Source organism: Astatotilapia calliptera, chromosome 13, assembly GCF_964374335.1.
Source record: "Astatotilapia calliptera chromosome 13, fAstCal68.1, whole genome shotgun sequence".
NCBI lineage: Eukaryota > Metazoa > Chordata > Actinopteri > Cichliformes > Cichlidae > Astatotilapia > Astatotilapia calliptera.
This window is the reverse complement of record NC_137434.1, coordinates 28,207,817-28,235,056: the sequence shown is the minus strand read 5'-3', so window position 1 is coordinate 28,235,056 and position 27,240 is coordinate 28,207,817. Positions and strand designations below refer to the sequence as shown.

The 27,240-nt window shown below is 38.9% G+C and overlaps 1 protein-coding gene across 1 annotated transcript in view; it reads left to right on the top strand.

The window, feature by feature from the left end:
* The window catches only part of LOC113035419 (uncharacterized), a 90,133-nt gene that overhangs the window by 48,121 nt on the left and 14,772 nt on the right, over positions 1-27,240 (top strand). The window contains exon 2 of the mRNA XM_080287860.1: positions 20,859-20,963. Within this exon, the coding sequence (XP_080143986.1) occupies positions 20,859-20,963 (105 nt within the window). The remainder of the gene's footprint in view (positions 1-20,858; positions 20,964-27,240) is intronic.

Below are 27,240 nucleotides of genomic sequence, written 5' to 3'. Positions count from 1 at the left end.
TTATCTTAGAAACATTTTCCTCAACTACATGTTAAGCTGCAGGCTGCTGTGCAGAGTAATTTTTGCATGTGCAGCACAGCCTCTACGTGTTACAGCATTGAAGAACAAATATTAATTAAGCACCTCTGAAAGACATATAGTGAACAAACTTGCAATTTAGGACATTTTTAACAAATATTTTATAACAAAAAAGAACTGCTAACTAAAAAGGTGGACAAAGCTTGCTGAGGAATTAACATACCATTTGTTAGGCATCTAAAGGACCCCCCCCCCCCAAAAAAAAAAAAAAAAAAAAAGTTTTGGCTAAAATGTTAGAAATGAAAAAGTTGTATTTTCTAAATTTGATAGATAACTGAAATGACATATACACCTTGGATGAACATTTTAAAGCCCATTCATTTAAACTTTATTAGAATAGAGGATTATTAAAAAATTGTAATGTGAAAAAATTAGATAGAAAAAATATACAAAATATTATTAATAGTTGCTAACATGTTTCAAATATTAGTAAAAAGAAAAAGAAAGAAAAGGGATGAATAAAGTGATAAATGAGACAAAAGAGCCAACACCACAGGTGAGCAGTTGCCATGAAATGACAGTGGCAGAGCGGGACAGTTTCTGTACCGCTCCCTTGCTGTGACCATTATGGTACAGAAACTGATGTCTCACTCTGTGTCTGTGTGGCAAATAGTCAAGTTTTTTTTTTTTATAATTCAGCTATATGATTTCTTTATAGTTTAGACTGATTCCCACATTAAAGTGTACCTACCATGAGGTACCATGATAACCTTCAATTAATGAGAAAATAAATCTGATACAATTTATAAAAGAACATTTTTTCAACTGTTTTGAAAGCTAAAATACCAAAAAGGTAATGGGTAGTTGTGTTCTGTTGGTCAAATATTTACAATTAAAAACAGTAGACTCAAGCAGGATCTGCAAGAAAGGTCTACCAGATAAATAATACTGGTGGTATCTTCAGCTCTATGACCAAGCACTTATAGGTTGTGCTGGGTAGGCAGACTTGGGGCCACTGACCACTCCTTTACTACAAAGCGAGTGCAGTGGACGAATTGCAGCCTCAAAAACAAAGATTCAGACATCTGTTTATAAATAACAAACCTATGGAATAATTTCAAACAACTCCAGGGTATGGCTGTCTATTCAAAGCAGGCTTCAGGAGTCAAGGTTCAGCTAATATAACACTGGCAGAACATTTTGATCTGTTTGTTAAGGCTCATTTTAGTAATTATCACTCCACTTCTACCATAAAGACTGATACATAAAATTCCCATGAAGACAACCCACAACAACTCTTCTTGTTATTGTTCAGTATTGTTTTTCAGTTTGAGCACAAACTATTAAAGTGCTCCAATTATATAACTTCCCACTGCATACTTTCAAATGGTTTCTGCAGAGTCGGAGGTGAGCAGGTATGCTCCTGGTGGAGGGACGGTGGAGACCGAAGCAAAGAACAATTTGCATATTCATAGATGCATAGATCTGCACATATTTAAGGGGGTGTAGAGATACATTGAAGCCATTTTCAGGCACAAAGGATTTTCTTTAAGTGTGTAATTTCTATGAAAGAAAAGGTTTAGAGATGCAATCAAGTGAACCTCTTGTTTCCTTGTGGTAAACATGTAGGTGGCTAAATTATTAATAATTGCTGCCTGAGCTGTGATAGAGTTATGGGATAGATTTCTGGATCAATAGATTGAAAATATCAAATGATGAATGATTACACTCTTGTTTTGTGTTTTCATATTAAATTACTCCATATTAAATTAGTAAATCAAACAATTTTTGTGGCCTCTGGAGCTCCAGTGCAGTTGTTAAGGAACTAATATATATCTGTATAAATATATAATTTATCATCTAAGATGGGCACGAAGAAAATTGCCAATCTATATTTAGATCAAGCATAACTATGGACCAAAAAGTTCTGCAAATTTATCAAATGGTCAAAGAGCTTTAGTTGCACCAGCAGCAAACAGGACGCCTGCTTTTTTCTCTTAAATTTGGCAGATTTACAAATATAAAGGAGGGCAGCAGGTATGTAAGTTATGTCACTTAAGAGAAGCTGAGTATGAATCACTTTTTGTTTTACAGTATCCTTATTGTGATAAGTAAAATATTATTTATTTAATGAAATGTCTGTTAAGAATTCAAAAATATTTTGGACCACTGACAATAACAGAATGAAACAGATGTTTATTCATGTTAACGCTTATAAGTTAGCTACCATTTATTCTGAACCTTGTAGATTTGTTTTATAATAATATAATAATCTAAATGATGTATTTTAAGTTTCATTGAAATATTATTAAAGAAATATAATACAGATCTATAGAATTATTTATTTTATAAGACAAACTGAATTTTACTGTTAAAAAGGTGAAATATGAGTAACATAAAAATGCTACTTGCACCATAATGTAGATGTAGTCTTTCATAAAAGTATTGATACTGTCATTGACATTTAGGTCTCACAACCCATATGGAAAAGATATATATAAATCTTATAAAGTTTGTATCTGTCTTGTGCGAAACTTATATGAAAAGCATACAAGAGTGAAAACAGATATAAGATCCCTTGAAAAATTATATAAATGAAACTTGTATGTTTTGGATACTTACTAAAACAATATATGAAAGTAATGAGAAAGTGGCCACTTTCATGAGTAAATCATATAAGCCTTACATGATTCACTATATGAAGTAAGCCAAATCTTATGCAAGTCTTTTATACGTTTTTTCTATTTCTTTTCCATATGGGAAAATAATGTATACGAAATTTGACTTTATAGAAGTAATAGTGTCTTCAGGCTGGGTTTTGTTTTTAAATCTGTGATGAAATAAAAAAATAACAAAAATAAATCAAATTCAGTCTTTTACAGAGACCATATATCAGATATCTCTGTCTCTGTATCATCCAGAAATATTAAAACCTCTAAAATATCAAATTAAATCTTTGTGGAATATTTCTGTCGTGCATTAATGGCTGCCACACATTATCCCAGAGACCTGTTGATGTTTCCGCAATTACCTGGTTCCAACTGAGGTCAATCATAGTTCTATAATGAGGTAATGTCCCATTAAGATAATTGGGTTAATTTGTTGCAATTAACAAGGTACTGCAGGGACAAAACAGTGTGAGTCAACCAGGGGACAACAGTTCAATAAATGTACAAAAACATTTCAAAGTCTGCAAAGTTGAAAAAACAGCTGATTTGCAAAACCATTGTAAGGATAGCCTGTTCAGGTTTTAATCCCCTGCTGGGATGTTCGAGCACAGAGTAGGATGCAGTATTTATCATCCACAGTATATAAGCTGCTCTTTGGGGGTGCTATTGTCTAAAGTAGCCAGGAACATCAATTTAAATGTGTTTGCAGCACATCCCCATTCCAAATGTTACACATCCTCACCCTGTTTATGCAACACAACTTATAAAAAGTGCATAAAATCTGTTGTGGACATGAAGCCAGAGGCACGTCCATATGTTTGACATCTTTAGCACGACATCGCTTCTGAGGTTAAAACTCCTTATGTGCTGTGGGTCTAAAGAAGTTGTTGTCAGTTTAAGGCTCTATAAAGTCGTGAAGCACCCTGGCTCTTAATACTGCTTGTTTGTGTATTTCTGTGTTTGTTTTTTTCCCCCCATTTGATGGAAAAGACCCAAAACGTGTTTTAAGTCCCAACTTTTCACATGCTAATACTTGGAGAGAAGCTTTCTCACCAGGTAACATACACGGTAAGGCTCCTGAATACCATTTTGCCAGATGAGTCAAATTTGCATAATGATGTCGTTGGCATAATCTCTCGATTTGAGAAGAAGGGGATTCATATCCCTTTTGGGACCACTATTTTCCCACTTATTTTACTTTGATCCATCCATCCATATATTCATTCATTTTCTCCCATTTATCAGGGTCTGGGTTGCAGGGGCAGCAGACTAAACAGAGATGCCCAGAGCACCCTCTCGCCAGAAACCTCCTTCGGCTCATACGGGAGGATAATGAAGCCTTCCCAAGTCACCTGAGAGACATAATCTTTCCAGCATGTCCTGGGCCTGCCCCAGGGTCCTCTCCCAATTGGTTATTCTCTAAAACACCTCCCATGGAAAACGTCCAGGAGGCATCCTAGTTAGATGCCACACTACAATGCAGGAAAGCAGTGGTTCATGCAAATCACTGAGGGGAGCCCAGGAAGCTAATTGCCCCACTTGCATCTGCAATCTTATTCCCACCTATGGACACAGTTTGTACTCATAGATGACATGACACTAAGTGGGGACAGAATCATAGATTTGGTTTGGTTGTGTTTAGGCACTTTGTCTACTTGGTTACGTTTAGCGAAAGGGATTTGGATATATATATATATATATATATATATATATATATATATATATATATATATATATATATATATATATATATATATATATATATATATATATATATACCTGGATCCCCCGTAGCCGGTTACCAAGATTACGTGAAATACCCTCAGAAGGTCTGCTAGATGATGTTAATGCAGCACTACGGGCAATACCTACAACCACGATTACCGACACTAACAAGCTGATCTACAATACGGCAGCAGTGATCAGTGAGATGCTTGGCCACAAGTTGAACAGCGACAAGGGGCAGTACCCTCCATGGAGAAGGAGGCTAGAGGGCAAGATCAAAGTAGCACGGAGGGAGGTTAGCCAACTAACGGAGTTGCAGAAAGGTGCGACAAATAAGGTGCCTAAGAAATACAGCAAGCTGTCCATACCTGAGGCCTTGGAAACTGCCAAGCAAAGACTCACAGCCTTGGCCAGCCGCTTGAGGAGGTACACCAGAGAGATAGAAGGCAGGAGAATAAACCAGCTGTTCTCCACAGAACCAGCAAAGGTGTACTCTCAGTGGCAAGGGAACAATAAGAGAACAGCACCACCAAGGCTGGAGATGGAGCAATACTGGAAGAGCATATGGGAGAAGGATGCAACCCATAACGGCAATGCTCAGTGGCTAGAGGATCTGAGGGCAGACCACAGCGACCTCCCTGAACAGGGTCCAGTAACCATCACAGTGGCAGATATCCAAGAAAAGGTCTCCAGTATGAAGAGTTGGACAGCACCAGGGCCCGACATGGTTCACGCCTACTGGCTGAAGAAGCTGACTGCACTCCACGAGCGTCTGGCAGCACAAATGAACCAGCTGCTAGTTAACGAGAGACACCCGGAATGGCTAACTGAAGGCCGGACGGTCCTGATCCCCAAGGACCCCAAGAAGGGACCGGTCCCCTCCAACTACCGACCAATAACCTGCCTCAGTACTACATGGAAGCTCCTGTCAGGCATCATATCGGCTAAGATGAACAGGCACATGGGTCAATACATGAGTGGGACACAGAAAGGAATTGGCAAGAATACCAGAGGCGCAAAACACCAGCTACTGGTAGACAGAACAATCAGCCGAGACTGCAAGACCAGACTGACCAACCTGTGCACTGCCTGGATTGATTACAAGAAGGCCTATGACTCAATGCCCCACAGCTGGATACTGGAATGCCTAGAATTGTACAAGATCAATGGGACCCTAAGAGCCTTCATCAGGAACTCAATGGGGATGTGGCGTACAACACTAGAGGCCGACTCCAAGCCCATAGCACAAGTCACCATCAAGTGCGGGATCTACCAAGGAGATGCTCTGTCCCCACTGCTGTTCTGCATAGACCTGAACCCCCTCAGTGAGATCATTAACAAGACTGGCTACGGATACCGACTACGGAACGGAGCAGTTGTCAGCCACCTCCTGTACATGGATGACATCAAGCTGTATGCCAAGAGTGAACGAGACATCGATTCACTGATCCACACTACCAGGCTATACAGCAATGACATTGGAATGTCGTTCGGACTGGAGAAGTGTAGTCGGATGGTATCAAAGAGAGGGAAGGTAGTCAGAACTGAGGGGATTAAACTACCAGAAGGCAACATTGCAGACATAGAGGACAGTTACAAGTACCTGGGGATCCCGCAGGCAAATGGGAACCATGAAGAGGCCGCTAGAAAGGCTGCAACCACCAAGTACCTGCAGAGGGTCAGGCAAGTCCTGAGGAGTCAGCTGAATGGTAAGAACAAGATCCGGGCCATCAACACGTACGCGCTGCCCGTGATCAGGTACCCTGCTGGGGTAATAGGCTGGCCAAAGGAGGAGATAGAAGCCACTGACATAAAGACAAGAAAGCTCCTTACCATGCATGGAGGGTTTCACCCCAAGTCCAGCACCCTGAGGCTGTACGCTAAGCGGAAGGAAGGGGGCCGGGGACTGGTGAGTGTCAGCACCACAGTCCAGGATGAGACAAGGAACATCCAAGAATACATTGGGAAGATGGCCCCAACTGACCGAGTGCTCAGTGAATACCTCAGGCAGCAGAAACCCAAGAAAGAGGAGGGAAACAAGGAACCATCATGGAAGGACAAGCCCCTGCACGGTATGTACCACCGGCAGATAGAGGAGGTGGCTGATATCCAGAAATCCTACCAGTGGCTGGACAAAGCTGGACTGAAAGACAGCACAGAGGCACTAATCATGGCAGCACAAGAACAAGCTCTGAGCACAAGATCCATAGAGGCTGGGGTCTATCACACCAGGCAAGACCCCAGGTGCAGGCTGTGTAAAGATGCCCCAGAGACAATCCAGCACATAACAGCAGGGTGCAAGATGCTAGCAGGCAAGGCATACATGGAACGCCATAACCAAGTGGCCGGCATAGTGTACAGGAACATCTGTGCCGAGTATAACCTGGAAGTCCCGAGGTCAAAATGGGAGATGCCCCCAAGGGTGGTGGAGAATGACCGAGCTAAGATCCTGTGGGACTTCCAGATACAGACGGACAAAATGGTGGTGGCTAACCAACCGGACATAGTGGTGGTAGACAAACAGAAGAAGACGGCCGTAGTGATCGATGTAGCGGTTCCGAATGACAGCAATGTCAGGAAGAAGGAACACGAGAAGCTGGAGAAATACCAAGGGCTCAGAGAAGAGCTCGAGAGGATGTGGAGGGTGAAGGTAACGGTGGTTCCCGTGGTAATCGGAGCACTAGGTGCGGTGACTCCCAAGCTAGGCGAGTGGCTCCAGCAGATCCCGGGAACAACATCAGAGATCTCTGTCCAGAAGAGCGCAGTCCTGGGAACAGCTAAGATACTGCGCAGGACCCTCAAGCTCCCAGGCCTCTGGTAGAGGACCCGAGCTTGAAGGATAAACCGCCCGCAGGGGCGTGCTGGGTGTTTAAATATATATATATATATATATATATATATATATATATATATATATATATATATATATATATATATATATATATATTAGGGGTGCAACGATATTCGTATCGATATTGAACCGTTCGATACAGTGCTTTCGGTTCGGTACGCATATGTATCGAACAATACAACATTTGTAATTTATTTTATCAACTTTCCTTCCGACGATGCTGTCTGTGTTGAGCGCTCAGTGAATCTTCGTTCGACTACTCCGCCTAGGCTGCACTGTCGAGCGCAGATCCACTGAGCGCTCAACACAGACAGCATAGTCAGAAGGAAGAGCGCAGGGCAAGCTAGCAAGACACATGGACCTCCCCCACCCTCATTCAGATCTGGCGTTTGGAATTATTTTGGTTTTCATGTGACGTATGACCCTGAAGGTAAGCGAGTCATGGACTAAAGTAAAACAGTATGTTGGATGTGCCATGCAATGCTCAATTACATGGGTGGGAGCTAGTGTGTTAGCGCAGTTAGCTCGTTAACGTGTTGGCTGTCTAGCCCCACACACGGGGCGATCGGCGGTAGCTCGTTAACGGAGATTTGCCGTGTTGTGGCGTTAAGGTCATTTCAACGAGATTAACCTGAAAGCACTAGTGGGAACACAACGAATATGACTGAACATTTACACCGACATCATCCTAGTGCAAAGACCAAAACAACAAGCATGCTACTAACTTTAGCCGAGTCATTTAGACAGCTGTTAGCACATGATTCTCCTTATGCTGCTGAGAATATAGCCCAGAAGAAGCGGATAGTATAGCTTTTATTTTGGAAAGAGACATTTCTCTGTAATAAACTCTCTTTTCCAAAGATGAGTGATTCCTCAATCAGATACAGGGCTTGCAATATCGCTAGCCCGACGTCCTGGAGCTAGCGATTTTTTTTCAGTCGGGCTACCAAAATCTATCTCTGCCCTGCCCGTCGGGCTATTGTAGGAAGGAAAAATATATGTCAATGCTTTTGCATTCTTTCAGAAATGTAGCTAGGTAATTATGTCATTGGCATCTTTGAGCCACTGTCAATATATGACATATTGAAATCGCGTTTGAATTTGCGCTTGTTTTTTTGCTTTCACTTTGCAATCGTGCGAACTGTGTATAGAGAGCGACAGCACTGATCTGTGAGTGATGATAATTTGCGCACCAATTCCTCTGACATCGTCTTATTAATCGTTAGCTTACTATGCAAACATGACAAGTGAAATCTCCCACAGCAAGCTTAAACATGTGAGAGGTTGATTGCGCAGAGAATCGCTGAGCTTATGTGAGTGCGTGTGTAAAAGCAGCAGGATATATATATTTTAGTTCTGCTGAGCCAAATAAGACAGGTCAGGGTGAAGAAGTGACAGCCAAAGAAAAGCTTACCACAAAACGGAGAAGTTATGACAAATCAGACTATAAGGCAAAAAGAAAGTGCAGCTTTATGGTTTCATGGACAAAATAATTTCTGTGGCTGCAATATGACGAACTATATAACCAGGGCTGCACATAAGTGGTCCGCAGGTGCGCATTCGCTGTCAAAATAAAAAACACGCACAAGGGTTAGGGTTAAATTTAAAAACTGTACTTTTGAGTTAAAATATAAATTTATAATTTTAATAAATGAAAAATTAAAAAGGCATGAACATTTTTTTTGTATCGAAAAAATATCGAACCGTGACACCAAAGTATCGAACCGAACCGAACCGTGAATTTTGTGTATCGTTGCACCCCTAATATATATATATATATATATATATATATACACACACACACACACACACACACACACACACACACACACACACACACACACACACACACACACACACACACTCTTCAACAACTTGAACCACATGATAAAGAGCAAATTTCTTCCATTTGCAAAGAGGTTTCTCCTCCTTTGTTAAATGGTTCTGTGAAAACACCAGCAAGCATATTGAAGTCTAGTTTACAACACAAGAAGATGAAAAAAGTTGATGGTAAGTGGCTAACCTCTAAGTGGAAATGAGTTCTGACCAAGGCTACGTCCACACGTACCCGGGTATTTTTGAAAACGCAGATTTTTCTATGGGTTTGCACCTTTCGTCCACACGAAAACGGCGTTTTCGGTCACTGAAAACGGAGATTTCTAAAAACGCCGGCCAGGGTGGATATTTTCGTAAACTCCGTTTTTGCATTTACATGTGGACGAGAAAAAAACGGAGAAAACGCAGCGTCAGAGGTGTGTGCCTTTTTTGACGTCACACTGTGCGCCACGTTATTGTTTCGGTGAAATTAATTTCTACAATACTGTTACTGTTAATTTTACTCTCTCTTTCTTACATATACACACACAGTTACTGTCCCTCCACACATACGACTCGGTTCTGCTTCTATGCCCCAGCTTTGTTTACTATTTCCCACCGAGGCTTCTAGACTTCTGATTGGCCAACATTTCTACACGGTTAGGAATATATCGCCACCTGTTGCTTTGGCATGTTCCTAGCAGCGTTTTCCTTCATTTCTGCGTTTACGTGTGGACGGGATTATTTTTTTAAATGAAAACGGAAAATCTCCGTATTCAAAAATACCCGTGTACGTGTGGACGTAGCCCAAATATCAATATGTGATAACTTGGAGGTAAGAACAATTTGTCACTTTTCTGTGAGAGACATTAGGTTGGATCAAAACATTTCAGTATCACTTCGGGCCACCAGGTGTGCATGTTTTACAAAAATACCTTCCAGTGTCACAGTGTCTTTGTTCTAATTAGATGAATGTCAGTCTGTGCTGGTTGCATGAGTCCTTAATTACCACTTCAGCATTCTCTACAAACTGGAACTCTCCACTTCAGAGATCCTGCGTGTACTGTACCATATTTCACAATGTTCACATTATTTTGACACACAATGACAAAAATATACTCAAGGACAAGCATTCACACATTATTCTCATGTGGCTTATACCTATTTCTAGACCCATAATCATTCCAAATATACAGAAGCCTAAAGATAATGGGCTTCTAATTTAAAGCATGTATAAATAAACAGACCAGGTCATACTGTGTATGCCTCTTGTAATTAGTTGTACTCTTGGATTTTACTTCTAGTAAACTGCCAGCAATGGTGGCTTTGGAGCCATTTTGGCACTTATTTTTTGGCACATCTTCACGCAGGAGAACTTGTAGCCATCTGATATTCTCTAAATCTACTAGTTGTTATTTCAACCACGAAGCTGACAAATGTTTTTCTACTTGGCTGCCAGTATGAATGAAGCAAACACTCAAACCAAAGTACATTTACTTGGCTGCAACCTTTAATGTCTAACTGCAGAAAGCGTCCTGTCCCACCAACACAATAATAACCACATTTGTAATAACCAAGTAAACCGAGTAAGATATCCTTATACTAGCCTGTCTTAGCCATAAACACCAAATAATATAATGCATTTCTGATAATGCAACAAACAAACAAACATAATAATAATAATACTAATAATAATAATTTATAATAATTTATTCATGCAACCTATAGAATAACTTGGATCCAGTTTCACTGCTTCTAAAAGTTTGCAATCGTAAAAAATAGACATCAAGTTGTGGGTGTTGCAATGATCAGGTGGTTACTTTATTATTTTATCTCAGTGTATCAGTGTCTTCTTTGACTGACTGTAGTTGAACTTACTGTGTGATGTAATGACACCAAAGATGATGATGACCATCTGATGATGTATCAATTCAATGAGGGAAGCAAACAAACAAACCAAAAACACGAAACAATGCAAAATATCAAATCAAAAGCTTATTTTCAAAGTTACCAATGGTCATACATGGGTTCCCAGTCAGTAAGGCAGATGATTCTGGTGAAAGGTCACACGTGAGCAGAGTCACACTATGAAAAACATGCAAGAAAAATTTAAAATAGGGGAAAAAACCCCACATGGGATAAATACTGGGAAAGAAAAACACAAGGAGTCAAATCTAGCTCAAGGAATATCCACTTGGAAGCTTGACTGGACAGTGACAAGACAATCTGGCGAGGGAAACAGGGGAGTGTGTACGCTGGGGAGAGCGATTAACTGATCAAGAACAGGTGGTGGAGGAAATTGGGGAGAAAACCAACAAAGGGAGGAAGTTAAACTGACAGCAATGAAAAGGGATCACAGAGAATCGCCCGAGGCTAAGCATGATCAAAACTGAAAAACCATGACTGATGCACACCTTGTTTAAATCACTGCAGAAATACTCAAGAAGTCATTTTTTAAATCCAAGTAATAGTTCTTGCTGTCCAGCAGTGATAGTTTCCTTCAGTTTGGCACCCAGGAAAATTTTGAGCCTCTTTATACTCCACACACATTCTTTCAGTGCTGTTGTCAGCAATGGCATAAAAAGACAGAGTCCAGAGAAGACCTTACTGCAGCGCGATGAGGTTAAGCACAGACGCATCCAGTCGGCTGGGGACAGCTCGGCCTTTATAGTCCCAGCTACTGGTGGTGCTTTTAGGCAGCAGCCTCTCTTTGTTGCAGTCCCTCAGTGCAGAAACTCTGACTCTACCAGCATACTTTGACTCTGACAACATGTTATAAAATGTGTAGTAATCCCGCAGGTCCCCTGCATGTACAAAACAAGAAGTTGTTTTGGCTAACTGAAATGCAGCAGCTCCAACAGCTGAGTGAGCAGGAGTGTGCTCCCCAGAGCAAAGCTTGAAATACAGCCAAACATTTCTGTGCAGCTCTTCTGACATAAATTCACATCAGTGGATACTGAAAGTAAAACAAGTTACCTATAGTAATATAAAATTATTACCATGATTAATAATAATAATAGTCATGATAATAATAGTGCAAAAGTCTTGAGCTACATCCCTCATTTCATTGTATTTTGCCTCTTAAGATGCAGACTTTTTAAAGATTTCTTGAGACTTATGAATAGTTCTCTGGACTTTCTGAAGGTTTTTCAATGTTTTACTTTCAGTCCAGTCCTTCTACATCCAAAGAAGAATGTCCTTCAAGAAGCCTGGAGAAGTATTCCCGAGGTCTGCTTAAAAAATTACAATGAAGTTGCCTAAAAGGGTTCAGGCTGTGGTGATAGTATATGCTGTATTCCTATGTTTCAGTATAATGCTGCAGCATTTTCCCATTTTCCTAGTAAACCATAAAGAAGACTCAAGACTCTTGCAAAGTGCTATATGCAGACAAGTGTTCTTTGCATTGCCTCCTTTCCTTGAATGTCTTTTTCCATGCTTGCAAATCTAAGTTTGATTTTTAATATTCATTTTTTTTCAAAGGCATTACTGACATCTGCGATTAAAACTATGTATGACAAGAATCTGTACACATTTCTGTTATTAGTAGAGAAATAACTGTTGAATCTCTAATGAATCACATACTTGAAAGAATGAATCTGAAAGTCGTTTTGCTGGTTTGATTATTGGGGTAAACAAAGATTCAAACACAACACTGGCATTTTTATCAGTCCCAATATCAGGAGAGCTTTCTTTTAAACAACTGTTTGTTTGGTTTTTTTTTTTACTTTTCTTATATATTACATACTTATAATGGTGGATGTTTATGTTAAAGGTGGCCATAGTTTCAAATAATGAGATGAGCATATGCATTTTATTTATATATAGAATTTTATTCTTGGTTTTGCATGATATCATACAGAGCAGAGCTGTTTGGAAGGAAGTTGGCTTTGAGGGAGGGTGGAGCTAAAAAGACTTGGATGACTTGGAGGGCATGCAAAGCTGCTCTGTCCAACAAAAGAAATACATACCTGGACCTGATCCAAATAGGTTGCCTTTAATTCATATAGAATAGCATCAAGGCTATAAAAAGACCTTTACTGCAAATACTATGTTTACTTTCTTTCTTTCTAAATCAGCTTACCTCCCTTAAACAAACACTGTTATTTTCAAAGAGCAACCAATTCAGTTTTCAGTTATATGTACATGAGCTTGTCTGTACATCTTCTGGCAGGACGGGTCATTCTGTTCTTGAACCATTTCCAATCTCCAGTAAATGAACAAGGGACAATATTCGCTGGACTACCAGACCTTACAAAGCACTCATCAATTGAAGACTCATGGAGGAAATAAAGGGACTGAAACTCTCATATTTAGCCTTAAATTGGAAGGGTTTTTATATTTATCCACTGAAGGCAAAATACATTTCTGTAGCTCTAAAACTGAGTCTGTTAGTTTCTAAAATGTAATAGAGCTGGTCTGCCATAATGTGAAGGCCTGGATGTTCTCACAACAAATTAATAAATGCTTATTTCCCCTCTAGAAGACCAGAACCTACAGATAATATAATATAATATAATATAATATAATATAATATAATATAATATAATATAATATAATATAATATAATAGGTCCTTCTTGGAGACTGGTACATTTGATAAAATGGTGAACCATGTTTCCTTCTTCTTGCAATTAGAACATACTTATTCCGACTACACACACTTGACACACACACGAGAACAGTACCATTTAACTGAATTTGATTTTCCTTTTTTATTGCAAGCCTTTATTTTTCCAGAAGGGATGTAATGATGAAAAAAACCTGCCAAAACCACACATGAATAAAACGGATCAAATGCAAAGAAAATTATAACTGCGTTTAATATAAAGACACAAAATAACAGCGCACGAGTCAATAGCTCCATGTGGCCCTTTGAAAAGATGATCAATAAAAAATGTGGCATTCTTTGGTCGGTGGTAATAAAGTAACCTCATATTTACTTATATTACATATTTTATTGACTTTTGGCACTCTGAGATATTACACAGAGGCCTTACTAGTAGTGAGCAGTGACTTCATCTTTCCTTGCTGCATGCTCTTTAAAAGGTTGACTCAGTTTTTCTTATTGAATGCTGCTAACCTTCCAGGCTACTTATCACCTAGTTGTCACATCAGCCGGTATTCATTATAAGCAGTGAAAGAACATTTAAAGAGCTCAGTCAGTATAAAGGTGAACAAATGCCGCAGCATTTCCTACAGATCTCGTCTTTTTCTTCATACACTGACAGAAAATATTCAATAATTCATCTTTCTTTCATTTCTTTCTCCTTTTTTTTTTTTTTTGAAAAATGTTTTGACCTTGTCCCTAATTTTTAGTGCATTAAAGTGATGATTAAGCCACACCATGGGCAGCATAAAATGATCAATATTCTCCTTTTTATTCCCTTAAACCTGATAAAAGAGTCTATCTACATCCTGACTGTGGTTTGTCATTAGTGTTAAGAAAGTACAAGCTTGGAGAAAGAACATAACCCTGAGGGAGACAGAGGAAGAGAAATCTGTCAGTAAGAAAGTCATTTACAGGAGCAGCTCAGTGAGCATGCGAGGCAGGAAAAAAGCTGCAGAGGGGCTTCACTTCACACATCAGACTTATCAAGCCAGTTACAAGACATCGAAAATCAAATTAGTTACAGCCGACAGCTTTGTTTCACCAAAAGTAAAACATTTCAAGATATTGAGTTGAGCGGGGCAAAATGTGGACTATTTGATGCTTTATATTCTATTTCTTTCATATATTTTCTTCAACTTGAAATGTAAAAAAAAGCAGAGGAGTCAAGATGAAACACTCAGGTCTAATCAGATGTTGACAATTACAGTAACAAGACATAACAGACAATTCTGCATCTGCAAGCAGATATGAGCCCTGTTTTGGTTTCATAATATGAAAAAGGAAACTCAAATTCAGACAAATGTATACCAGCTGTCTGTAGGTCTATGGAGAAAGTTATCTTTTCTTCTAATAGCTTCATTCCAACCTTTCAACATTAGTCAAGTGTCCAGAATCATGAAATCAAGAGGATGCTCATGTTGCTCTGCATCTAACGGTTGTATCTTATTTATAATTTACCTATTGACTTCTTGTTAATGTCTATATAATCAGATATCATCATATAAATATGTAGAATTTGTAACCAAGGGACAAGATCTTCAGTACCAGAAGTCTTCTAGTTTTTTTTGTTATTTCTCGTGAGCAATCATGTTTGAACATGCTTTGGCTGCACGCAAGTACCAAAATACAATCTTGAAAGCATCAATTTCCATTTTAAAGAATTAGAAATGAAAGAATTGGACATTCATCATTGGGTATAGATATAATGCATGTTCTGTATTATTGTGGCTAGACCAGAATCCATAAAAACTGGGAGTTGTACCCAGAAAATCAAGTCAACAGACTAGCCAATAGGTTCATATTGGCATGTTGATAAGATGAAGGTCCATCAGAGTTGCTTTTGCGTTTCCATCCATCTTTTTAACTGCATATCCAATTCAGGCTTCTACACTAGGATAGGGTCCAGTACACAAGACAGGTTGCCAGTCTATCGTAGAGCCAGCACGGGAGACAGACAACCATTCATGCTCACATTCACACCTGTGACCAATTCCGAGTGAACTAATCACCAATTAACCAAATATGCATGTATTAAAATGTGAGAGCAACTAGAGAGAACCCCTGCAAGCACAGGGAGAGCATGTAAGCTCCACACAGAAGTATGGAAATATGCTATTTAGTTATATGATTTAGTAAATTTGGTGAAAGTGATTGAAAGTGAATTCCCTGTTTTTTCTTTTCTTTTTTTCCTGGTGTCTCATGAAGGGAAAACAGATTTATTCAATTCAGTTTCAGCTCAGTTGTATTCATATGGCATCAAATCACAACAACAGTTGACTCAAGGCGCTTTATTTTGTAAGGTAAAGACCCTACAATAATGCAGTCAACCCCAACAATCAGATGACCCTTTATGAGCAAGCACTTGGTGACAGTCGGAAAGAAAAACTCCCTTTTAACAGCAAGGCACTAGCCTCATGGAGGGACATCATCGTTCGCCACGGTTTGGGGATAATGGGAGAAAGACAGGACAAAAAACATGTTATGGAAGAGAGCCAGAGATTAATAATAAGTAATATTTAAATGCACAGTGGTGTGTAAAGACATAGAGAGTCAAACAGCCAAGACAATGTTACTGCAGCTACTTTTACTTAAGTCTCTTCAAACTCATCTGCAACTGAATAATGTTTGAGTAATGCTTGAACAGACACAGTTGGATGAATTACCAATCACCCACTTAGGTCACAAGGCAGAACAGTGAGATGTTATGCTCATTCTCTCATGAACCAAACACCTGAGCACTGAAATAAACTGGAAATTAAAGCAGGGAATGCAGCAGCCAGCATCACATCTGTATTTTTAAATGCAGTTGTTTACCAGCTTTTGGAGATTGACTGATATGTCGTGACTCACCTCTACTTCAGTTAGCTGAGTTTTTTTTTTTTTTTAAATACATGTGGTCTGACTAAGCAGCTATTCAGAAATTGTTTTTCACACTGAAAACTGTGCTTGTAAGATGTAGTGTGGATTTGGGAGGTTACTTTTTCTCCTCACAACTGTGCATCTGAGTTTGTCCAAAGGGTTTTAAAAAATTCATTCACTCTACAGGTCAGACAATTTCCCAAACTCTTCCACAAAGCTCTCCCACAACTGAAGTAAAAAAACAAAATAAAATAAAATTTTAAAAAAGGAATGCGATTTTCAAAGAACAGCAAGAAAACATCTTTATTTTGTTGCACAGCAGTGCACCAAAAGCTTCTAAACTGTAATGTGTTTTAATTTGAGTTTACTGAGCAGCAATTTCCAAACTATCCAGCAAGTCATGTGTAATGGACATGGAAACCCATCCTCAGCGGGCTTAATGCAACCCAACGACATCTTTAATGACATAATGCAAACCTATGCCGTCTTTGATTAAATAATGCAAATGTAATGTTTCGTTGTGTAATAGAATAATGCAACATAAATTCGTTAGTTAATGGAATTATGGTAGCTACGGTAATCACTTCTCTGATGAGCTAATGCTGAGTAAAGGAGGAGATCCCTGCGGTAATGGCAGAGGATGGCAGCCGTTCTGGGATGTTGAGGGATTAAGGGAGGTTGTCTGCGTTTCCCCTCTGCTTTTGTCACAGGCTTTCTGTTTGTCTCTGTCTGTCCTCTATCACATTTTCTGTCTTTGTCTTTCTGTCTCTGGCCCCTCCTCTCCCACAGACCTCTTCACAATGCTCACAGTGCTCAGGAAGCTTCTCGATTTTTAGAGACAAAAAGTTGGAATTTTCCAACTTATGCAATCTGTGACGCACACACACACAGCCGAGTACCCAGACCTCCACTGAAGGTCGTGTCACAGATTGAGTTTTCCCTGCTTTAAAAGATAAATCAATCTTCCATTAATGGAGAATGTGTGTGTCTGCGTGTGTGCGTGCGTGTTAAAATCTTGCATTGCATTTGTGAAAGCACGTGGGCTTTAGACACACTTCTGTATGTTCTGTATAAAGAGAAATTATCACATATGGGTTTGCAAAACTGTGTGTGTTTTTTTTGTGCGTGTATATTTGGGTGTGTATCAGCTCGTGTGTGTGTGTGTTCACTCAGACACTCAGATTGCTGATCAATAATTGTGATTGAAGGGCCCATTAGCCATCGGAAGCAATAGAGACAGCATCACTCCAAATGACAAACTCAACAATGAACACACACAGACACACACACACAAACACTCACGCACACACAATATGACAGGTAACAAATTAAAAGCTTGAGTATGATGAATACACATCCCCATAAACGCATTTTACAACCGATACTGGTTATGGCTGTAATTTACCACTCCAGCCAACACAGAGGGATTTTCCACAAACACATTTTGTTTTCATCTTGCTTCCTATGGCCAACTTTCAAAATCACGATTTATAAATATGCAAACACACTTTGAAATGTACTTTTCCATCTTTATCTGATAAGTCAGATTTTATTTTTCTTTACATAATCTAAATGGCTGTGAACTGATTTTTCGAGTCTATGACTAATAATTTAATCAGCAGGCGGCTTAATGCAGTTTTGTTTCTGTCTTCTCTTCTTTTTTCTTCGATAAGGAAAGAGTATATGAGGTAAATCTGCTTTAGACATGGTCATAAGAGACATTTACACTTTACAAAATGCACAGCTAAAGTGCTTTTATTATTATTTTATTATTTTCTGTTAACTATTTACTGTTAGAATTGGGAATGCTCATATTAAACATTGCCACATTTTGAAGTCACTGTATGTGCATTTGATCCCTGTGAGCGAAAAGGTTTCAGACTGCGCTAAATGCTCATTTTTTGTAAGCTTGGACCTGTAAGACATCAGACAGATGGGATATCCCTTATATGCTCCTCTGAAGCACACAGCCCTGGCTGTAGGCACATTCAATCCTTGTGCTAATAAGGGGCAAGGCTGGCTTAAAGGAAGAGGAAAGGATGCTAAAATACCTTGCTACAGACAGGGCATAAACTAAAAGTGGCTGCATCAGTGCAGATAATAACATCAAAATACTCCTTGATTTTGAACAATGAGAATCAAAGCTACTGTAGCAGACCTGAAGATTACATAAAGGATATGAAAATGAGCATCACTGGTCCTCTTTATGTGAAAATGGCAATATGAAAAACATCTGTATTTTAAATTCCACTTGGCAGAAGTCAAATTCCTTAAGGGTATCAACACTAAAAGTGTTCATCATGCAAACTGGGCTTTTCCACAGTTAAATCATGTAGCCCGAAGGTCCTTAAAGTTTATATATTTATTTTTTATCCTGTGCAATAAGATGAAAATAAAAACATTCTGTGTAACTCTGAGGCTTTGTTAGTTTGTTTGGTTTTGCATAACAATCTACGTCTTTGTAATCAGCTATTTCTCTCAAAACACCTTCAGGGCCTTCACATACATTTATGCATTGTATTTAACATCTTGATCAGATGATTTGAATACAAAAAACATATTAGCTAGTTAATACTTTACAGTGCTTTAGTATAAGTATTGTTTGTAATTTCTGTTGGGATATTGTGAGAATGACTATTTTCAATCTAATTTAACAAACTCTACATTTTTTAAAAGCTGCATGCCTTGTGATCCGAATAGTGTTACGTATTTTAAAATGTCATCTAGCCCAGAAAAATACAATCACCAGTAATGATATTTTCATTTCATTTGTTTAATTGGGTTCTCTTTATTGCCTTTGAGGACTTGTGTGCAGATCTGGTGAAGTTTAGTTCATGTTTGTTGGAGATATGTAGAAAATATATATTAGAGGGTTTACAAATCTTTTTTCTTATTCTGTAATAAGCAGAGTGTTTACACAGAAAAACCATTACCTAAAATTCATTACGGTCAGCACACATAGACAAATCGAAAAGATCTCTGATCTGCATTATCTCTAATGACCAGCACTCGGGTGACTTCTCTTGTTGCACAAAAGAAGTCCAATTGTAAAGAAGACCTTGAGAATAAGACTTCACTTTTCACTCAGACTATGACTTGAGTAACAGTTTAAGAAGAGTTTACAGTCTCAGTCACTGGTTGCAAGTCTTGTGCATTATACCATGATATTCATTTAGAAACTTATGGTCCCGTCTAAAATAGATGATAAAGCAAGGTATGATAGGGTAGGTAGGGTTTCTACTCTTGTCAGTGACAGGCTGCTACTGTATAAACCTGGGGGGTCCTTCGTCTTTCACCCTCACCTTCCTGCCAGGGTTCAAGATACCATGATGTCAAAGGACATACTGAAGAGTCAAGGTTTCAATATCCAGTCAATGCATTCAGTTAGTTCATTTCACTTCATCCATCCATTCTATTCTGATTATCCAATTCAGGGTCATGGGCTGCTGGAGTGTATCCCAGCTATGATAGGGCGAGAGACAGGGTACACCCTGCACAGGTCACCAGCCTGTTACAGGGCCAGCACAGAAAAACAGACAACCAGTATGGAAACCCAGTAGGTTTTCAATTAGATGGCTCCCAGTGACCAAGTACTACACAGAGGGAGAGGAAAACTCCCTTTTAACAGAACAAAACCTCTGCAGAACAAGCAGGGCAAACATCTGTCCTGACCAGCTCGGGGGTGAGAAGAAAAAAAAAAAGGCACAGGGAAACAGAACACACACTGGCCTGGGACAGAGAAGACACAGTTTTATGACATGCAGAGATGGTGTACAAACGCCTATAATAGAGGAGGGTGGGAAAGAAATGGTCTGTGTATCACAGAAAGTCTGAGTTTGATTTGGCCCTAATTACAAGCTTTATTAAAAAGAATGATTTAAGTCTGTTCTTAATTTTCAAAAGTCCAAAGGGAAAAGTGTGTATAGGAGGAAGCTATAGCCAAACTTTTAAAGAGATAAAACTGTGATAGTTTGCTGAAAATTAATCTGGAAAGAAACTTTGTGTGATACAGCTTCATCTTTGTTTTTCCTCCTTTTTTTCACACTGTACTCCCTTTGCACTAACCAGAATCCTTTTGCACATGAAATAAAGAAAATAATATGCTTCATGCTTCAAAAAGTACCATTTAAAAAATGAATATTTTTCTAATAAAAAATCATCATAAACTGAGAATAAAGAGCCATATGTCTTGTTAATGGAGCAATAACTCCCAAGGTCACCACACAGACACAATATAAGAAATGATATTTTCATATTAAGACTTCACTCCTTTCTCCTTGTCTGATTTCCTTCTCACCTTTGTCTCTCGGTAGGAGGAGGGGGACTCGAGGTTTTACTGTGAGCTCTGCGATAAGCAGTATCTGAGACACCAACAGTTTGACAACCACATCAACTCCTACGACCATCACCACAGGCAGGTGAGTCATGCCACCTTAACAAGGCACCAAGAGGTCTGGTTTATCCTGCCACAGAACACCTTAAACCTTCCAGACCAAGGTCATGGATTTATTACATCCCAGTGCCACAACAAGCACTCGAGTCTGATTTCAGACACACGGCACACTCGCTGTGGTCTACAAAATCCCACTAACACAGAACCGTATCCATCCTCATGACCACTATGACTAAAAATTGCAGCACTTCTGATTCATTTCATGGAAGAATTGACAGTTACATTATGACAGGATTAGCTTCTTTTTTTTTTTTTTACTCGGAGTGGACATGGTGACAGAGTAGCACTAGGCAAAGCCCGTTGTTTGGTAACCCACTATTATAATGTGATTAATATGGATAATAATGTTCTTAATATATGCAAATTGCCAAGACCTCAGCTCAGAAGCCATGACAAGAGACAGAGACACAGGGTGAAGGCCAGTAAATACTAATTTATTTTAACAAAAAACATGAAATTAACATAAAAATACCAACACAAAGACGACCGTGAGCTCTGGAAGTCAGTTTCATCAGTACCGAGAATGTGTGAGTGGATTAGTGAACAGTACGCTGGTGGGAATGTTGAGTGGCACGAAGCAAAGATGCATATGGAACAAGGGCCCCCAAAGGTTTAGTTTTATGGGTGAAACACTGGGCCAAAGCGTCTGCAGCTGACCTGATGGTCTGGCCCACACACCGCACAGCAGTAGAACATATAGGCAAACAAGACAAGCAAGCAGAACATCAAACCATAAAGCCCGGGTTTTTCTTTCCTCTGTGATGAGCAGAGAAAATGTATCAAAGCATTTTTTGACCAAGTGGTGCTAAAAAAAAAAAGCAAAAACAAAAATAAAAAAGCTGAGTTTACAGTAATTAGCTCTCTGTGGTAGAGAGCGAGAGGGAAAGCACACACTCAAGAGAAGAAACCAGAAGTTTGAACAACTTTATGTGTGTTGAAATATACGTTTTGATCTACTTTTTAAATATATTCGTATTCAACAACATTACACACAACAGACACTTTATTAGGCACACACTTCTAGCTTTCAGAACTACTTTAAAGTTTAATGACATAGATTCACAAAGGTGCTGGAAACATCGCTGAGATATTTTAGTCCACGTTTTCATTATTGCGTAATACAGTTGCTGCAGATTTGTGACTGTATGATAATAATGAGAATCTCCCGTTCCACCACATCCCAAAGGTGCACTATTGGACTGAGGTCCCATTACTCTGGAGGCCACTGAAATACAGTGAACTCATTGTGCTGTTCAAGAAACCAGTGTGAGATTACTTAAGCTTTGTGACATGGTGCATTACATCTTGTTGGAAAAGATGGGCACACTATGATCTTGAAGGAACGGACAGTGTCAGCAACAACATTCAGGCAGGCTGTAGAGTTCAAACGATGCTCAGTTGGTGCTAAGAGGCTCAAAGGGAGGTACGTGCAGCAAGTATCCCACAAACCATTACACCATCACCAGCATGGACTACTGATAAAAGGCAGGATGGCTTTAGGTTTTCATGCTGGTTATGCCAAGTTTTTACCCTACCATCCAGATGTTGCAACATAAATCCAGACTCCTCCTATGAAGCAGCATTTCCCAGTCTTCTACTGACCAATTTTGGTGAGCCTGTGTGAACTGTAGCCTCAGTTACCTTTGTTTAGCCCACATCAGTGGCACCTGTTGTGGTCTTCTCTTGCTGAAAGCCATCAGTATCAAGGTTGTCGTGTATTCAGAGATGCTCTTCTGCATATCTTGCTTGTAACTGGTTATTCGAGTTGCTGTTGCCTCTCTCAGGTAAATGCTGTCTGGCTATTTTCCTCTGACTTCTGACATCAGCAAGGTGTTTCCACCGAGACAACTGCCGCTCACTGTAGAGTTTCTCTATCTGGTCTGTTTTCTGTAATCCCTAAAGCTGGTTGTGTGTGAAAATCCAGTGGATCAGCCATTGTTGAAATACTCCGACCGCCTACACTTAATGTCACTTAAATCACATTTCATCCCCTGTCCTGAATTGCTCAGTTGCTGCCATGTGATTGGCTCATTAGATATTTTCATTATCAAGAAGTTGAACAGGTGTACCTAATAAAGTTTAAAATGAGTTTATATTAGGTCCTTGTTACAGTTCTTGAATTCATATACTTTATATATGTATACCAAGAGATCTGAAGCAGAAATTTAGATAGTTTGTTTAAAACTGTTGCCCCTTTAACAGTTACACAGCTCGTGTGTGTTAGACTATTGTGGCTGATGTTACAAATCAATAAGTACAACTGTTTTATGGCAGCATTAGATTTTTTAAAAATGATTTTCGTATCAATGTGATTAAGTATCACAACCAGTCAGATATTCAACTTACAAGATTCGCCAAAAACAAATATTCTTCTCCTCTTTTTTTAAAATCCATTAACGATTGATTTTTTTCACATAATGCATGGCGGTTTTATCTGATGACACAGCCCACTGTATATCAGTATTATGCCCCTCCAAAATTGTATAATGTTATATTGGATTTTATACATATCATCCACGGGCCATTTGCACTTGAGAAAGAGAGAAAGAAAATAATATAAAAAAGTAAGAGTAAACACTGAAATAATCAATGTTTAATATATACAAGTTATTTTATTGGGCAAAAGCAGTCATCAGTTTTACTTTATATGTACAGATAGTTGATGGTGGGGCGATATGGTTTGGGTCTTCTTAGAGGAAAAGGTCAACACAAATCAATACAAAGATGTTCTGAGTGATCACGTTCATCATATGATGATACATTTCTTCTAGTGTCTTCTAGGATGACAGTAATCATATCGATAGGGTACGAGGTCACATATTTGATAAGTTTGAAAATGATGTGAATCGTATCCTAGAAACAGTCACTAGAATTGCATTGAAGACTTAAGGAAGACATTAGACTAATGTGTTTTCCATCATCAACAAAACACCAAATGAGGAAATTTCATTTGGAAAAATGGTGTTCGTTACTGTAGCAGAGTTCAAAGGCTTGGAGAATCAATGCCAAAGAGCTCCACGTGTGTTGGTTACTCATAAATCTACACATTGAAGTGTCAGGTTTCAAGTTAGTAAATTGTGATAAGAAGCAAAGTCCAGAGGAGGAAGGTGCAATGGCGTAAGTCAGATGCTGGACTTTCACCCAAGAGAATATAGCTTTCAGTCCTATTATTTCCCAAGATTTCCCAGCAGGACATTGCATTGTAATGAGGTGATCGATGTTATTATCCTCTAGTCAGTGGTTTTAATCTTGTGGTTGACTAACCAGCATGCATAGACATTCCTCATGAAGATATTCCGAAGTCTATACCTCTATAGAGTAAGACATAAAGATTAAATGAAATCTATAAAGCCAATAATAGGCAAACAGGGTCATTTTAGGTTAAAAATCAACAGTACAAATTCTCCTAATTAAATAAAAACACAAAGATTATCAATAATGCAGCCTGATTACCTGAACTAAATATGTGAAATTGTCGCATTGCTGCAACATTCTTCTCTCATTATTTTTCTCTCTTCAGTTGGATGTAAAAAAGAGAGATGTGGAGGAAGGCAACTCTGAGAACTTGCAGCTGTTTGGGTGTTTACAAAATTATAGGTGCTGGGAGGAATGTATTTGCTGCAATTACCATTTGTTCACTTGCAAGTGATGAAAGAGGCATAATATTTTTCACAGTTAGCTGTGTGTCAGAGTTATTAGGTTTACTTGAGGATGCGGAGCATTTAGGGCATATTGTTCGAGACTGCAACACTTGCAGGAAATGGATTTTCCAGCACTAATATTCTCTAGCCTGCACACACTCGGCTAAGCTGCCCATCTTTTGGTTCACGGTCAGTCACGGTCCCATTTTCTTTTAGAAATGAAGTGGTTTGCAGAGGGGCTACGTCACCAGCGCTTGATGTGCTGCTGTGACAGATGAAACGAGCCAGACTGAGAAAAACAACCATCCACAGTTTATCCTATATATGCTGCTTACAGAGACATATTTTTTTTTATCTTATAAAATATATAAATTAAACAGTGAGACCTGTCAGTAGCAGAAAGGTGACACATCATTTTTTGTGTGTGCTCTGCACTCCAGCACTGTGAATCTTAAAGGAAACAATAATCCTCGAGGTGAAACTACCGACTTTCGGCCAATGCTTTACAGCTGATGAACTTTCTAGATACAGTAGCCCTTTGTATACAAACTGTACTGTTCGATGTGGATCTTTAATTTCAAATCTATTGTTCATGTTCTATATGGTGTAGTGTAGTGAAACACTCCAATTGATTACATTATGTTTGGGGTAAGTTGTTATTCCCTGTTTGCTATTGCCAGCAGTGATTTATCTACAGTTCACCTGGTCAGCATCATTTCCACTACATAACAATATCAGCATGGGAGGAAATAAATGCAACCTTGGATTGTAGATGAATACTAAGCATAAGGATCCCTTGAACCAGGGCTCCCTTTAGAAATATTCACAAAAAAGATTCACACAAAGGAGATGTCTAATTTAAAAATGCTGCTAATACAGCAGTAAGACTAATATATATTTTTAAAAAGGAATTTGCTACATGATGCTAGGAGTGGAGGGAGGTGTTTGTTTTATAAACACTATGCATTGGTTGATAGCTTCACATCTGAGTAATGACGCTTCAGTATCCCAGCTGACACAATGTAAAGTACATGGAAATTCCTCTGATTTCATTATCTTGCTGTGTACCACAGGGCAAATTAATTACTGAAAACAAACAGGGGAAATACCAGAAAATCTGTTAATATCATGTTTCTGTTTTTGGAAATAGCTTATTTTTGTTTATCACTCAAACTGTATTCAGCTAAATGTGACAACATGAAATTTGGATGAAAAATGTCATCATGCATCATCCTAAGACTCCAAGAGGTTCTACTGTTCGCAATGCACGACTTTCATGTTCCTAGATAGTTGTAGAGCATGTATAATGCTGTGATTCTTAATCTCTTATTTTTGTATCTTTCTTTGATGATCTGAACATGTTAGTCTAACACATTTTGATATTAAACACAAATAAATACATAACGCAGTTTTTAAATGATCAGTTCATTTATTCAGAGAAAAAAAAACCGGTATCTAAAAGTGCCTGTGTGAAAAAGTAACTGCCCTCTAAACTTAATAAATTGTTGTGCCACCCTTGCCTGCAAGAACTGTAATCAAATGTTTGCAGCAACTGGTAATGACTCTGAAACTGATGGTTAGACATCAGAATTTGTGATTGCATCAATTACAGCAAGTCGCCAGGTCCCGAAGAAGCAAAGCAGCCCCAGACCATTACACTACCTCCGCCATGTTTGACTGTTTGTATGACCTAAAACGCTGTGTTAGTTTTACACCAGATGTAACGGGTCTCAAACCTTCCAAAAGATTCGACTTTTGTCTTTTCAGTCCACTAAATATTTTCCCAAAAGAGTTTTTTGCCTTGGAACTCATGGATGCCATTCTTGCCCACTCTCTTTCTTATTGTTGACTCATGAACTCATGACTGAGACAACTGAGGCCTGCAGCTCTTTGGATGTTTTCTTTAGATTCCTTTGTGACCTCCTGGGTGAGTTGTTGATGCGCTCTTAGAGTAATTTTGGTCGGCCAGCAACTCGGTTCACCACTGTTCCACTGTCCCACTGTTTACTCCATTTGTGGATAATGGCTCTCATCGTGGTTCACTGGAGTCCCAAAGCCTTATAAAATGCTCTATAATGTTTTTCCAGACCGATGGATGGCTTTGTTTCTCATCTGTTTCTTTACATCACAGCATGATGTGTTGCTTTTTGATCTGATAGTGTACTTCATTTTGTCAGACAGGTTATATTTAAGTGAGTTATTTATTCAAAAGGTCTAACATTAATCTGAGCATGGTGTGGCTGATGAAATGTAAGTTAGTTTCTTAGAAAATGTGGATAATCAGTTAATCATGTGAATTATCTGTATATGATATTGAATGTTTTGATGATCTGAAACATGTGTGACAAATATGCAAGAAAAAAATCAGAAAGAGGGCAAATACTTTTTCAAGGGCTCTATTATTGTAGTCTCCATTCTATGATATGATTTGGTATGTAGGGCTCACCTGAATGAATGTATCTTAGGAGTTTGTGCAGCTTGACCATCTGGAAGGACACTGGCTCTATTCCACAAAGTGTCAAAGTGTCCTTGGGCACGATACATAACCCCAAATTTCCCTTGAATCCCCTGAATTTCCCTGTAAGTGTGTGAAAGGTTGTT